Source organism: Armigeres subalbatus, chromosome 2 (assembly GCF_024139115.2).
Source record: "Armigeres subalbatus isolate Guangzhou_Male chromosome 2, GZ_Asu_2, whole genome shotgun sequence".
Classification (NCBI taxonomy): domain Eukaryota; kingdom Metazoa; phylum Arthropoda; class Insecta; order Diptera; family Culicidae; genus Armigeres; species Armigeres subalbatus.
The window spans coordinates 64,361,075-64,377,232 of record NC_085140.1 but is presented as its reverse complement, the minus strand read 5'-3'; the positions used below and the strand labels follow the sequence as shown (position 1 = coordinate 64,377,232).

Sequence of the window (16,158 nt, the reverse complement as noted above, 5' to 3'; positions counted from 1 at the left end):
TTCCGCGGATATTCAGAATATGTTTCTGTACAACAGCTTCTGATGACTTCAACAACAATATCCTGATCAGTTCAATCAAAGGTAATTGCCTATTTCCGGGGATTAAACCACCCGACTTGGACGTTAATTTACAATGTTATGAAAACTCATATGTGAATATGTACGTTATGTGGAAGATATTTATTTGGAAAATGTATTGGAGGTAACCACTTTCCCTTCGATGGGACTCGAACCCATGACCCTACAGTACGCTAGACTGGTGCTTTAACCAACTGAGCTACGAAGGACCTCCGTCGGCCTTCGCAACCTAGCGGCTACTGAACGAGCTCGAGATTCCCAAATTGGACGCATAGTCAAATCACTCGCAATCCATTTCTCAAGCCAACACTTCCACATGTGTATAGTACACGTCCACAATATCCTGATGAGATTCTCTTGTAAAATCCGAAGATTTTTTTGCTGAAATTCCAAACAATTTCCGTTGGGAAATCCAAAGAGCTCCACTTGGCAATTCCAAAGAATTCGCGAAAACTCTAACAAAAATTCTCGAAACTTTACGCAAGTTTTTTCATAACTTTTACGGAGAGTATGGAGGAGAAATTTCAATAAGAAATTGTATTAAACTTTCAAGATAATCATTGGTATTTTCACGAAAAATTCTCTGGTGTTTCAACGAGATGTTGAAGAGATCAATCAGGAAATTTTACGGACTTCTTCAAATTTGAATCGGCGTGGAAAATTATAGATTAGCGGCGTGACAAATTTTAAACGGCGGCGCGCCGGTGCAAAATTATCGGCGGCGGCGTGCCAAAAACTGTCGTCGGCGGCGGCGCACACCTCTAAACGGTACTCGTTATTTCTTGTAGAAAATGCTTACAGGTTATTCATAATAAATCACAGGCAGTAAAAGTTCTTTCATGAAAATCATTGTTGTTTGCGGTATTATTTACGGAAATATATAAAAACCAATCTATGTATGTATGTTCGCTAACTACTTCTGAACCACTAGGCCGAATCCACCCAAATTTGGTACACACGTTCTCTATCCTCAGGGGAAGTTAACAAAGGGGTGGGAGGGTCATTTAGGAAAGGGGAGGGTTTTGTTTAGAAAACGAACAATTATGTGTAACTTTCATCTCCCAGGACCGATTTCAACCAAATTTTGTACACATATTCACTATAAGGAAACAATCATATGAGAGATTTTGGGAAAGGGGAGGGGTCTGGAGGAGGGTATTGTTCAGAAAACGGGTAATTTAGAGTAAATTCTGAACCCCTGCACCGATTTCAACCAAATTTGATACACATTCTCTACCCTAAAGAAAAGATAACAAATGGGGTGGGGCGGTCATTGTAAAAAGAGGAGGGTATGGGGGAGGGTTGTCTTTATAAAACGAGCAATTCAGTGTTACTCCCAACTTCCAGTACCCATATCAACCAAATATTGTACACGTATTCACTAAGAGAAGTCGATCACATGGAAGTGTAATTTGGGAAAGAGGGAGGGTCTGGGGAGGGTATTGTTCAGAAAACAGGCAATTCAGTGTTTCTTTTGAACCCCTGGACCGCTTTCATCCAAATTTGGTACACACATTCTCTATCCTAAGGAGAAAATAACAAAGGGTGGGATGATCATTGGGAAAAGGGAGGGTAAGGGGAAGGGTTGTCTTTAGAAAAGAGCAATTCAGTGTAACACCCAACTCCCAGGACCAATTTCAGCCAAATTTGGTGCACACATTTTCTATTCTAAGGAGAAGATAACAAAGAAGGTGGGAGGGTCATTTTGGAAAAGGGAAAGTTATGGGGGAAGGGTTGTCTTTAAAAATGAGCAATTCAGTGTAACTCCCAGGATAAATTCCAACCAGATTTGGTACACTTATTCTCTATTTTGGAAGATGTTTATTGAAAAGGTAGGGCCAAACAAAGATATAAAAATATATTGATACAAAGGTTCAATTCTATGAGCGGTAGATCTACCTCTGTGGGTTTCGTGCTACAGCATTGGACATTTTAATTCTATAATTTACTTTTCAGTCCCTAGCAAAGCCGGATACATATAGCTATTAGCTATCTATATATCTCGGATACTTATTCAACGTATGTGACGTATGTGATTTTGTAAACAAAAATTTAAACGTTGATTTCTGCAATCTGATAGCACTCCCACGCAAACTATCGCCACATACAGGTAGGGGGAGGTTTCGGCTACATGTTCGTTGTATTGGTTTGCGTGGGAGTGTCATCATATTTGACAAATCGACGTATGCATCTTTGTTTACAAAATCACATACGTCGTTTTGAATAAGTTGCCGAGATATATAAAACTCAATGTTTGTATGTTTGTGTGTGTGCTCCAGCCTAACTTCTGAACCCATTATTGTATTGTTTAGTTATCGATCAATTCAACCATTTATCGAAATCATGGTTTGCCCAACGTAAGCAATGATTAATGTGTTTCCTTCTGGATGGTGAATGTGATCCCTTCTTTAAAAATAGACGTTTGCTCGGAATAAGGCATCGGTGGATGTTTGTCCTTCTTTAGAAATAGACGTTTGCCCGGAATATGGCGATTATGAATTCGCTCCCTTTTCCAAAATCAGTCAATGTTTTCAAATGAAATCTGCCTTCTTTTGATCAAATGATGAAGTATCGATAAGATAACGCAATTATCCTGTTGACCAATTGGTTTATTCATTTTCCGATTGTGAAAAAAAAAACTGCGAATCAAACTGGCAATTCCGAGCAAGGCCGGGTACATAAAGCTAGTTTACGGAAATAAAAAGAACGACTAATATTATCAAAAAATGTTGGGGTGACAAAATCTGGTCGAAAACTTGATAATATCGGGGGTAGATAAAATCGGGGAGTGACAAAATCGGATCGACACTGTAATGGTTATTAAATCATTCATTTTGTTAGTATGAAAACGTAGGCGTTTATAGGATAGACAGACAGACCCCTTAACGTCGTTTCTCTGAGTAGTCGTAGAAGAATTTATTTTTTATGTGAACTCTCCCTTACTCGATATTGAAGGAACCATCGAATCAGTTAGGCATCGAGATAGGGAAAACATTTATATTGTTCTTTCAAAACATCAAACAATTTTCATAACATGTAGAAGTATGGTTTAAGGTAATTTAACAGATTGCCATTTGGCCAAATGCTGTTTGGCAGAATAGTTAAAATTTATGAACTTATTAAGTGAAGTGAGGAGTTAGATGTTCGAAATGAATAGTGAAAAAAAGAGAATTGATAAGTGAGAAATGAAATGTTCGGAATCAGCACTTCTCACTTTTCTATCTCATTTTTTACCTTTTACTTCTCATTTTTAACCTCTCGCTTCTCAAACTTTACACTTCTAAGGAGCCGTACACTAATTAAGTAAGCAATTGGGATTTTCAACCTCCCCTGCCCCCATGTAAGATTTTTCCCATGCAAATAAATTTTTAATTATGTGGAGCGTAAGAAAATGGCCGACCACCTTCCCCCATAAGTGCTTACGTAATCAGTGTACGACCCCTAACTTCTGATCTCTCACTTTTCACTTCTCAATTCTTACTTCTTACTTCACACCTCTTTCTTGTCACTTTTCCCTTTTGACAATTTATTTATCACTTTTTGCTTCTCTTTTCACACTTTTCATTTCTCACATCTCACTTCACAATTCTCACTTCGAATTTTTCACTTCTAATTTCTTATCTTTAACTTCTTACTTCTGACTTCTTACTTTTCACTTCTCATTTTTCACTTTCATTTCCCTTGTTACGCCTCCGAGCCCATTTTGTTTCTACCGTCAGCAGAAGATACAGATAGTAGGGAACCTTGAGAAAGCGAAACCAATTGAATACATATAGGCATACTGAGAGTGCATTCAATGCATATAGTATAGACAGAAATGTATGAGTAGGTGAAGATTAATAGTTTGTTGACAATCAAGTTGATAAAAGCCACATAAATTGCTCTAAAATATCAAGTTTAGCTCCTTAAAATTAAGTCATAAAGTGAATTATTAGAACTAATGTTAGCAAAATAGTGCATCTGTAAGGTAAATTGAACTCGAAAAGATCTTTAAACTAGTAGTACGGAATTTACTTAGTCTAATTTATCACAGATATAAATCACAGTAGTTCGACAATCACAGTTAGTGTTAAACCACGGATTCGAATTTGGAGCTTGTTCCACCTATCATAGACTAAGGTAATCATTATTGTTCATATGACCAAAAAAAGATATATGCCAATAACACAAAACTGCACTACAGATAGAAATCCAGAAGCTACCGTACGAGACCGCTTTCCGGACTAAACGTGTAAAAGACATACTAAACGTGAGTAAATTAATTAAGTTGTCTTTAGATCGATACATAATATTGTTACATTTCCAACTATTTGCTACACGTTACAGGAAAAAATTAACATACAAGTCAAATACAGTCAATACAACACATATTTGGGCGCGTTTGTTTAAATGCTCGGAAACCGAGTTTTGTTGCCGTTAACGGGAACATCACTCTTTTCACTTCTCACTCTACAGAAGCTCAACTTTCTCACTTTTTTCTTATCACCTTTCACTTCTCACTTTTCACTTCTTAATTCTCACTTCTCACTTCTCAATTCTTACTTCTCACTTCTCATTTTTCACAATTAACTTTATCATTTATACTTTTCTTCTCTCACTTTCCATTTCCCCCTTCTCACTTCGAATTTGTCACTTCTCACTTCCTACTTTTCGCTTCTCACTTCTTACTTCTCACTTCTCACTTTTCATTTCTCATTTTTCACTTTTCACTTCCCACTTTCCATTTCTCACTTCTCACCACCTAATTTATCATTTTTTACTTCTCACTTCTCACTTTACACTTTTCACTTTTCACTTCCTATTTCCTATTATGAGATGTGCGAAATGTCTCATTACTCACTTCTCGCTGCATCTTCACGTAATTACTACTACTCATTACTCACAATATAAGTTTTTTTTACTTTTCGGCCAAACCGCATTCGCCATGTGAACTGATTCTAACAACATCGAGTTAAAAAGGTAAAAATGATTTAGAGAATATCTTGTAAGGGAGGTATTGACTTACGGAGGTAATGCGTAACGTAAGGGACTTTGAATTTCATCGAGTAAGAGAAAATATCGAGTTACAGAACATTGAGTTAGAGAGAGTTCACTGTATAACCTAAGCTCTCATTTAAGGTCAATCAAAGTTAATTGTCTATATTCCAGGGATTAAACCACCCGACTCAGAATATTGCAAATTTCATTTGATTTGAGATTTCAATGAGTATGAGTCTAGTGTGGCAAGTATAATGGATACACTATGCCGAAGAAGTCGAGAATGTTTCCTACCAGAAAACATCCGAAACCGAACCAAGGATCAAACTCGCCATCTCCGGATTTGCTATCCCACGCCTTTTCTCGCAAGGCTTACGGGAGACCTTAAGGCCATGTTCTATATCTCGTATTTGACTACACTCAACTTGAATCTAGTACGGGACACTGACGACGGCCTTACTGTACGTATATATGTGCAAATTAACAATCAAGTGGTGAAATTAATTGGGATGGAACTAACTCGTTCTAGTGCACTTAAAAGCTCTAAATAGTTTTCTCATCGTCTTGGATGACTATTCGGCATTCATAGTGTTTGTAGTTTTCCAATACACTTACCTTTCTCGAGTCTCCAGGAGGAAGCCTCCTGCGTGATCGAAGTGCTTAAGTTAAGCGGTTACCTAATGAATATTAAAACGGGTTGGGGAACCTTCGTTAAGAGGAACAAGTTCTGTCTTCTCGAAAGCTTCGAGTACGGCAACACCACGAGGGTCCGATCTGGTATCTCCCCAGATCGAGTGGTGGGCCTTTTATTCTCCCGAGAAGAGGAAAAAATATCAATAATATAAGCGGCGGTCGTTTTAGTCAAATAAAGTCAAGTATGAGGTATTGAAGACAGCCTTTCTTTTCGGTTTGACAATAACTATGCAATAAATAACCAAACATGTTAGCGGCTTTTTAATTGTTTACGTAACAGTTGTACTGAAAAACGTACATTAAGAACTATTTTAAGTTGATTCAAAATAATAGTGGACACGACGGAACAAAACAAAACATTGTGCATTCGGTAGCTTAAAACCGAGTCTTTCAGATGGTGGCTGTTTGGCTTGCCGCCTCTTGCCATTTTTCATGGGATGTTGATGTGAAAATTGACTATTTTTTCTAAAGATTCCTTAATAACTTTGACAGGTTTCAAGACAGATCAAAGTAGTCTTCTAGACAAAAATGTTTTTTGTCATTATGCACAATTTTCTAGAATAAACCATATCGCTAAAATCATTCTCAAAAAATTTATGCTTAAAATATGATTTTTGGGAATCATTCATACAAAACGTGCTCTAATTCGTTACAAACCGTGTGTCCAATATTGTGTCTTTAGAAAAGATGTTCCAATTCACATTCTTTATAACATTGCAGAGGAAAGCCACTGCTTTTGTACATCAACGTAAATTTTTTATTTCATACTGCCCTTCAAGGTGGATAGATCATTGATATTTTCTTATCAAAAGAAAGCCCAAGAAATAACCTTCTACTCTTCTGAAGACATCATGACTCTTAAATGCAGTTTTCAGGTCGAAAACTAAAAAACGCACGTTCTGGGAGCTTCTAAACCAGTGTGTGCCGGTCTAGATAATTTTCGGATTAGAAATTGTCTCGACTTCTCTGGGCATAAAAGTATCTTCGAGTTAGCCTCATGATATACAAATGCAGAAATGGTAACTTGGCTTAGAAACCTCGCAGTTTATAACTTTGGAAGTGCTTAATGAGCAGCTGCGAGGCGGCAATGTACCAGAGGGGGATGTAATGCCAATGAAGAAGAAGACGATGAAGAAGAAGACCTTTCACTGAATACACTTTACAAATAATTTATATCTGATCTACTTAGTGTGAATGTCATTATGTATCGTAACCTTTCAGCAAAAGCGAAACTGGATATCAATCAAATTTGTAATAAGTACCAATTTGAACCAGAATATCTGTTTCTGCCTCCCTTGTCCAATAAACATGAGCTGAAAGGCTATCATTTCATTCCAATAAAAAGTCAGAGAAAAGGTCAATAATCATAGCATAGCTTTGTGTTTTTTTTTGACCAAGCAAATTATTTAAGCAAATGTTTGACTGTTATAATCCAATTTTTAAAATACTAATTGTTTTTATTCAGTTTTTTAATAAAAAAGTTATACCAAAAATGATAAGTCAGAAAGTTTTCTCTCTTAACCCAAAACGAAAAAAGAATTTTCTTACGTCTTATTATAGCACATGACTTGTTTGCCAAATTCATGAAAGGAAATAAATCATATTACTTGGTGAGAATTTATGTCAGTGACTCAGCAAGATAATTTTCCGTCAAACTACCCTTTAGACTTCGGAAGCACTTCGTGACCAAACATTGCGTGACAATCATTCCAAAGGCGATGTCGACGACGGGCAGCACTTGGTGGTTTACAAATCGGTACACCGCCATAACACCCCAGCGGAACCTTGTAAACGCTATCATTGTCAAACAGATGGACCCGATGCCTATTGTGGTTGATGTTGTAGTCGGCGATTGAATTATTAAATGCTGTGACTATCTGTGACTAATGGATGTCAACTTAGAGGTTCGGTAATTGGAATTGAGCATTAAGTAGTCAAACGCGGCAATGACGTGTTGTAAACAAATTTACCAACATTCATTACCATGTTGTCAAATACATAGCAAGATGAATAGTGGGTTATATTTGGTGAAATAATAAGTTAGATTTGTTACTATAAGACAACATAATTATCCATTCAACACCGAGTTGTTGTCCAGCCATAAAAGCTCGCTAAATATTTCACACATTTTTCCCCAGTATTGAAAGTTAGTTCAGCGGTTAGTTCGTATGCTAGTATGCGAAAAACTGTCTAAATTAAGTTTGTCAGCTAAATAACTAATTGAATTAGTACTAGTCCAAAATACAACGTTAATAAAGAAAAGCAAAACACGAGTCCATAATTATCAACCTCACATATTTGTATCGAACGGATTTCACCCTATCGTAATCGCTGACGAATGTTTATTGACTTGCACATATCCAACTCGATCCAGCTTGCTCGTGCAGCGTGATCGATCGAACAAGTAAATCGCGTCACACGGATAGACACCTATAGAGCTGTTACAGCTCGATCTCAATTTGCAACCCCTATAGAGACGTAAATATCTGTCACGTTTCGGTCCATTGACGAGCTTCTCTATCAAGAGCGCCCTGACTGCGAGCCATCCCATCACCCACCACCAACGGCCACCTTATAACACATTCGCGTTTATTGATCTAAGAATTGGTATTGATGTGCTCAATTTACACCCCTTTCGTACAGGTCCATCTCACTGGGGCGAGCAGTACAACAGCTGTACCGGGAAGCACCAAAGCCCGATCAACATCAACTCGCTGGACGTGAAGAAGGTGAACCTCCCGCCGCTGGTGTTCGATGGATTCGACGTGCCACCGCAGCAAACGAATTTGACGAATAACGGACATACCGGTGAGTATACTTGCAACTTACTTCTGAAATTGATTATTTCTGCCAAGGGGGTAAATTTGGTACGCTGAACCAAATGTTGAACAACATCGAGTCGATCTCGTTGGATACACGTTGGGTAGACAAAAGAAAGAGAGACTAACTTTTGTTGAAATTGGAATAATGACGAATAATGATTGATATCTAAATTATAAACGAAATCATAGACCATGGATAAATGATAAATTTGCAAAAAGTAAAGGTGACATTTGAGCTCACATTTGAACAGGCGTTACGCATGCATCACACGATCAGTTGAGATTAAAATTTAGAAATATGATCATTAACTAACATTATTCTGACACCTATGACTCAAGCATTTGCGAAAACTCCCCACGAAGATGAATTCCCCAACTTGCCATGCTTCATACATCACCCTTGAAAGTGTGCCGTTTAACAATTTTTGGGCTCTAATTTTTCCTAACAATCTGATTTGTCATGGTGTGGCATCACCGATCACGTTAATAGATTTGCCAAACACCAAGAGCCGATTATGATGGCACGCGGGTTTTAACTCTGGCAGAACGGTGCTAATCATTGCCGTTCTGTTTACTCCAACAGTTGCCGTCACTATGAAGTCCAATCATATCCCAACGATATCAGGAGGACCGCTGAATGGAACCTACCAGTACTCGCAGCTGCACTTCCATTGGGGCGACAATGATACGTTCGGAAGCGAGGACATGATCGACAATCACATGTGAGTTGTGCAGATAAGATCGATTTCCATTTAATCCATCTCACGTTACTGATTACAGCTTTCCAATGGAGCTGCACGTGGTGTTCTTCAAGCAGGACTACGTAAACGCTAAAACGGCTTTGGAACACCCGGATGGTCTAACGGTATTGGCATTCTTCTACGAGGTATCGGATGACGCCAATCCGCGGTATGAGGAGTTTGTGACGCTGCTGGGAAGCATCATCAACGCTCATAAATCGACCACTTTTACGAATCCACCCTCGCTGAAGGATTTGATCGCCCATGACACACTTCATTACTACACCTACGACGGATCGTTGACGACTCCTCCGTGCAGCGAGGTTGTCACGTGGATCGACTTCAAGGAACCGATTTTGCTGTCGCATTCGCAGGTAATTTGTTTGAGTCTAACGTAACAGAGCAAATCATGTAAACCATGACCTTCCTTCACCACATCGCGGAGCGTGATTCGCTCAGTAACACAACGCTGTGATAGGGAAACGACAGGAACAACGGTCGTATTTTATTTATAACGATGGCAGTTTTATTTTTAAATCACAATTTGCAAATTAAATGCAAACAACACTGTCGGACGTCATTATATTGAGAAACTCACCGTTGAGGTGCTTATTAGGTTGATGCACTGTAAAGTAGCAATCCTTACTCGCAGTAACGTCACAAATCAATCATTTCGCTTATTTTAAAATTCATATGTTTGACAGGAGTAATTCTCGAGCACATAAATATTGTGTTATGGCCGCTTTGCATTTATAGTGAATATTTTAACATTTTTTGTGTTATTGCTTGTTTGTTCATTTGCAGTCATTCGTAAATCTCTTTTCCCTGGTTATGTACCAAATGTGTCTCCAACAAAAACCAAATCTAAAAGTATTGAAGGTTGGATTCCTTGTGGATGGAATACTTCTGAGAAATTTATTTATTTATCATCAGACTAAGGCCGGAGTGGCCTGTGCTGCACATAAAAGACTTCTCCATTCAGCTCGGTTCATGGCTGCACTTCGCCAACCACGCAGTCTGCGGAGGGTCCGCAAGTCGTCCTCCACCTGATCGATCCACCTTGCCCGCTGTGCACCTCGCCTTCTTGTTCCCGTCGGATCGTTGTCGAGAACCATTTTCACCGGATTACTGTCCGACATTCTGGCTACGTGCCCGGCCCACCGCAGTCTTCCGATTTTCGCGGTGTGAACGATGGATGGTTCTCCCAACAGCTGATGCAACTCGTGGTTCATTCGCCTCCACGTACCGTCCGCCATCTGCAACCCACCATAGATGGTACGCAACACTTTCCTTTCGAAAACTCCCAGTGCGCGTTGGTCCTCCACGAGCATCGTCCAGGTCTCGTGTCCGTAGAGAACTACCGGTCTTATAAGCGTTTTGTAGATAGTCAGTTTGGTACGGCGGCGAACTCTATTCGATCGGAGCGTCTTGCGGGTCAAAGTACGTACGATTTCCAGCCACTATGCGTCTCCGAATTTCTCTGCTGGTATCGTTATCGGCGGTCACCAGTGAGCCCAAGTACACGAATTCTTCAACCACCTCGATTTCGTCACCACCGATAGAAACTCGTGGTGGGTGGCTCACATTGACCTCTCTTGAGCCTCTTCCTATCATGTACTTCGTCTTCGACGTGTTGATGACTAGTCCAATCCGTTTAGCTTCGCTTTTCAGTCTGATGTAGGCTTCCTCCATCCTCTTAAAGTTACGTGCCATGATATCAATGTCGTCAGCGAAACCAAATAACTGGACGGACTTCGTGAAAATCGTACCACTCGTGTCAATCCCTGCCCTTCGTATTACTCCCTCCAAAGCGATGTTGAATAGCAGACACGAAAGACCTTGCCGTAACCCTCTACGGGTTTCGAAGGGACTCGAGAATGCCCCTGAAACTCGGACTACGCACATCACCCGATCCATCGTCGCTTTGATCAACCGTATCAGTTTATCCGGAAATCCGTTTTCGTGCATTAGCTGCCATAGCTGGTCCCGAACGATTGTATCATATGCGGCTTTGAAGTCGATAAATAGATGATGTGTGGGCACGTTGTATTCGCGGCATTTCTGCAATACCTGACGTATGGCGAACACCTGGTCTGTGGTAGAGCGTTCACCCATAAATCCCGCCTGGTACTGCCCCACGAACTCTCTTGCAATTGGTGTTAGTCGGCGGCATAAAAGTTGGGATAGTACCTTGTAGGAGGCGCTCAGCAATGTGATTGCGCGGTAGTTGCTACAATCCAGCTTATCGTCCTTTTTGTAGATGGGACACACGACACCTTCCATCCACTCCTGCGGCAGAACCTCATCCTCCCAAACCTTGGTAATCACCCAATGCAGCGCTCTAGCCAGTGCTTCACCACCGTGTTTAAACAGCTCTCCTGGTAGTTGGTCAACTCCAGGGGCTTTGTTGTTTTTCAGCCGGCCGATCTCCTCCTGGATTTCCTGGAGATTCGGAGCCGGAAGTCGCATGTCCTGCGCGCGTGCTCCTAGGTTCATTACCATACCGCCACCGTTGTCTGCCATATCGCCATTCAGGTGCTCTTCGTAGTGCTGCTGCCACCTTTGGATCACCTCACGCTCGTTCGTAAGAAGGTTCCCGTTTATGTCCTTACACATATCGGGCTGCGGCACGTGGCCCTTACGTGAACGGTTCAACTTCTCATAGAACTTTCGTGCATTATTAGCGCGGTACAGTTCCTCCGTCTCTTCACGGTCTCGATCTTCCTGCTGGCGCTTTTTCCTCCGGAAAATCGAGTTTTGTCTCTTCCGCGCCCGTTTGTATCGTGCCTCGTTCGCCCTCGTGCGGTGTTGCAGCAATCTCGCCCATGCTGCATTCTTCTCTCCTACTAACTGCTCACATTCGCCTTCATACTAGTCTGATCCGGAGCCACCGTGCCTAGTGCAGCGGTTGCGGTGCTTCCAATGGCGGATCGAATATCTCTCCAGCCATCTTCAAGAGATGCTGCGCCTAGCTGCTCTTCCGTTGGGAGTGCCACTTCCAGCTGCTGCGCGTAGTCTTGGGCTAGTCTACCGTCTTGTAGCCGCCCAATGTTAAGCCGCGGCGGACGACTCCGACGCGTGTTGTACACCGTCGAGAGTTTTGAGCGCAGACATACTGCGACGAGGTAGTGGTCGGATTCAATATTCGCACTGCGGTAAGTGCGTACGTTCGTGATGTCGGAGAAGAATTTACCGCCGATTAGAACGTCGATTTGGTTTTCCGTTACTTGATTAGGTGATTTCCATGTGGCCTTGTGGATATTCTTACGGGGGAAGAAAGTGCTTCGGACTACCATTCCGCGGGAGGCTGCAAAGTTTATGCATCGTTGGCCGTTGTCGTTCGATACGGTATGCAGACTATCCGGTCCGATGACCGGTCTATACATTTCCTCCTTCCTACCTGAGCGTTCATGTCACCGATGACGATTTTGACGTCCCGCAGTGGGCATCCATCGTATGTCTGCTCCAGCTGCGCATAGAACGCTTCTTTCTCGTCGTCGGATCTCCCTTCGTGTGGGCAGTGCACGTTGATGATGCTATAGTTGAAGAAACGGCCTTTTATCCTCAGCTTGCACATCCTTGCGTTGATTGGCTGCCACCCAATCACGCGTTGGCGCATCTTTCCCAGCACTATGAAGCCGGTTCCCAGCTCGTTGGTGGTACCACAGCTTTGGTAGAAGGTAGCCGCTCGATGCCCGCTTTTCCACACTTTCTGTCCTGTCCAGCAGATTTCCTGCAGCGCTACGACATCAAAGTTGCGGGGATGTAATTCATCGTAGATTATCCTGTCGCAACCTGCTAAGCCTAACGACTTGCAGTTCCATGTTCCAAGCTTCCAATCGTGATCCTTTATTCGTCGCCTTGGTCGTTGCCGATTGTATCGAGTCGTATTATCATCTATGTCGTTCGTAATAGTTGATTTTAAAGGCGGCTTATTGGGCCTGCGCAAATCTCCTGTCTCGTCGGAGGGCCGTCGTGTCAGGGCTGTTTAGCGTCCCACCTAACACCAGGACTTGGGCTTGTGCGCTTTGAGCGGCACACGGTCGCTTTGGCGGAGCCTACTTGCGGATTCATGCAGCTTTTTATAGAGGTTTAACAGGGCCCACTGTCAAACCCCACCACATCCTAGGCAGGCGCCACAACTCGCAGATGGCCTGGGGAGGGATCGTCAAGCCCTTGGACATAGTCCCTGCTGCTCTGAGAAATTAGATCATGCTTAAAATGATCATGGTTAAAAAAATGCAATTTTCCATAAAAAATAAGGAAGTTGCCAATGAAGAAATTAGGGTAGAAGCAATAAATAAATCAGAAATTTTCCTAAGTAACGCAAAATTTCCATAAACAAATTTCTAAGAAACAAAAACATATAAACACTTTTAAAAATGAAAATTGCAATTATAAAACAACAAATTTCCATTAAGAAATCAAATTTTTTTGCTGAATAAAATACAAAATTTCCATAAATAAGTCAATTTGAACAATAAACAATTACAAAAGTTTCCCCTTTCGGAAAAATATTTTTTCAATGAAAAATTTTGATTTGAAAATGTGGAAAATTCTTCTTTTATAATTGCAATTTTTACTTTTAAAAATGGTCGGGGTTCAACCAAATCGCACCAAGCGGCTTTTTGACTGACTTGTTGTATTTTGTTAACAAAAATAAAACGGAAATCATTTCATATCAGTCCATTTGTTGAAGGATATCCACAGTTATGAGGTTGAGCGACATCCGATACTATTTGTGATCAATTAAATCTTCCAACGAAAAGTTTGGGCAGAAAAATTATAATTATTTGTTGGCGCTTGGTGCGATTTGGCAGAACCCCGGCCAAATGCTAAATATTTTTGTCTTTTGGATTTTTTTATTGTTTATGAATGTTTTGAATTATTTAGGAAAGATTTAATTCTATTTATTACTTACTTGATACTTGATGAGCTACAGCTCTTCTTCGATGAATCTACGCCGAATGGAGTATCCTCCTCCTCGATACTGTGCCAATCGCTTCCAGTGGCCTTGGGCGTGAGCGCTCAAAGGTCCTCTTCAACTGCAAAAAGCCTTCGTGTACGCGGCCTTACACGAAGCCTACGGCCTCTAACGAGTTCTCTACTGAATATTATCTCCGCTTGACTCTTTTCCGGCATACGAACAACGTGTCCAGCCATTCGTTGTCTGCCGTGTTGCACAAGCTTAACGATATCCAGTTATTTATTTATTTCGTCAAACAAAGTAGAGTAGATACTTATCCTTCCTTTTTCTTCTTCTTCTTCTTCTTCTTCTTCTTCTACTTATTGGCAATACATCCCCCACTAGGACATTGCCGTCTCGGTGCTTAGTGTTCCTTCAGCACTTTCACAGTTATTAACCGCGAAGTTTCTAAGCCAAGTTACCATTTTTGCTATTGTAAATCATGAGGCTAGCTGATGATACTTTAAAATTGCCTAGACTGGCACCGGGTATTGAACTCAGTCACACTCAGCATGATCTTGCTTTATGGCCGCGCATCTTACCGCTAGGCTAAGGAGGGCCCCACTTAACCTTGCTAAGAAAAACTCACACTTACGGGTCATATTGACCCAGATTTTACTTAGCAATATCTCAGGCATTTCTCAGCCAAATTCACATATGTTTATACCCAAAATAAATGTCAGCTAATAAATTTTCCGAAACTGACCTCAGATTGTCTCTCGGCCAGGCTTACATCCTGTAAACGTCGTAGGAAGGATCGTCAGTTGGCCGCTTTTATATGGAAGAAATTGCCAACAAATATCGCGCATGAAAAAATTTATTGCTGTTTTTTCTCAAAAATGTACCCAATACTATGAGATGAGATGACGATTCACGAATATAGACAATATTTCTACAGATCTTCTAGGTTCCTCAAACCATTCTGGATTTCAGAGCCTATAGCAACTCATGGTGTCCATACAGGCCCTTAGAGGTCATGTTCTTCATATACGATCTAGATATGTCCAAACCGTATGCTGTTAGCTCTCCAAATCATTCTGAAGTTCAGATCAATTCATCTGCCAAGTCAAATGGGCTCAATACGAAGCAAATAGCAATCCATGGTTACAAACAGGCCCTTAGAGGCCATGTGCATGATTTACGATCTAACCAAGTCCAAAACAGATTTTGTAAGTTCTCCAAATCATTCTAGAGCTCAGAGCAATTATTGGTTTGTCGAGTCCAATGGCCTCAATACGAAGCCAATAGCAACACATAGTATCCATACAGGCCCTTAGAGGCCATCCCAAGTAACACAGAAAATATCAAAAACCCGTAAATGTCCAGGACGAACTTTTAATTTTGAAAACCATGCATCTTGGAGGTTTTTAGAAGTTTTTATTTAGAATTTTCACTATAATCAAGGGGAATAGTGTGGGGTTTGAGTAAAATGCCTTCAGCGTGTGTTAATAGATTCACACATCAGCGTGTCAAGTGGCCAGCAGCAAACCATGACTTTCCCCCTTCTAGTCAGACCTCCGCGGCGTGCACACGCATCCACAGAGAGTCGCTGTCATAACTTCGTTCCGGCCATTTAGGGCCACACATTTTGGTGATTCTGCTATTTTCCTGTCGCTGATTTCATGAGGTGAGTTGAATTCAAGTGGTTAAATTGTGACGAGTGATATATTATTCTAGTTTGCAAATCACTAGGCGCGTCTCGAAGACAGTCGGAAAATGGTTTTTGGTTTGCAAAATCATAAGACGCGTCTCGAAGACCGTCGAAAATGGTTTGTGGAGGCGCGTCTGAAAGACCGCTGGAAAAAAATTGTTTGTGGTTTGAAGTACATCAAAGCCTCACCTGGAAGACCGTAAGAAATTGGTTTGTGGTTTGCAAAATTAC

General features: G+C 41.1%; 1 protein-coding gene across 13 annotated transcripts in view; it reads left to right on the top strand.

The window, feature by feature from the left end:
- Positions 1 to 16,158, top strand: part of LOC134208761 (carbonic anhydrase 2) — a 112,551-nt gene that overhangs the window by 83,272 nt on the left and 13,121 nt on the right. For all 13 annotated transcript variants that reach the window (XM_062684681.1, XM_062684677.1, XM_062684671.1 and 10 more), the window contains exons 4-6: positions 8,392 to 8,556; positions 9,154 to 9,292; positions 9,351 to 9,684. In XM_062684681.1, coding sequence (XP_062540665.1) covers positions 8,392 to 8,556; positions 9,154 to 9,292; positions 9,351 to 9,684 — 638 coding nt within the window. The remainder of the gene's footprint in view (positions 1 to 8,391; positions 8,557 to 9,153; positions 9,293 to 9,350; positions 9,685 to 16,158) is intronic.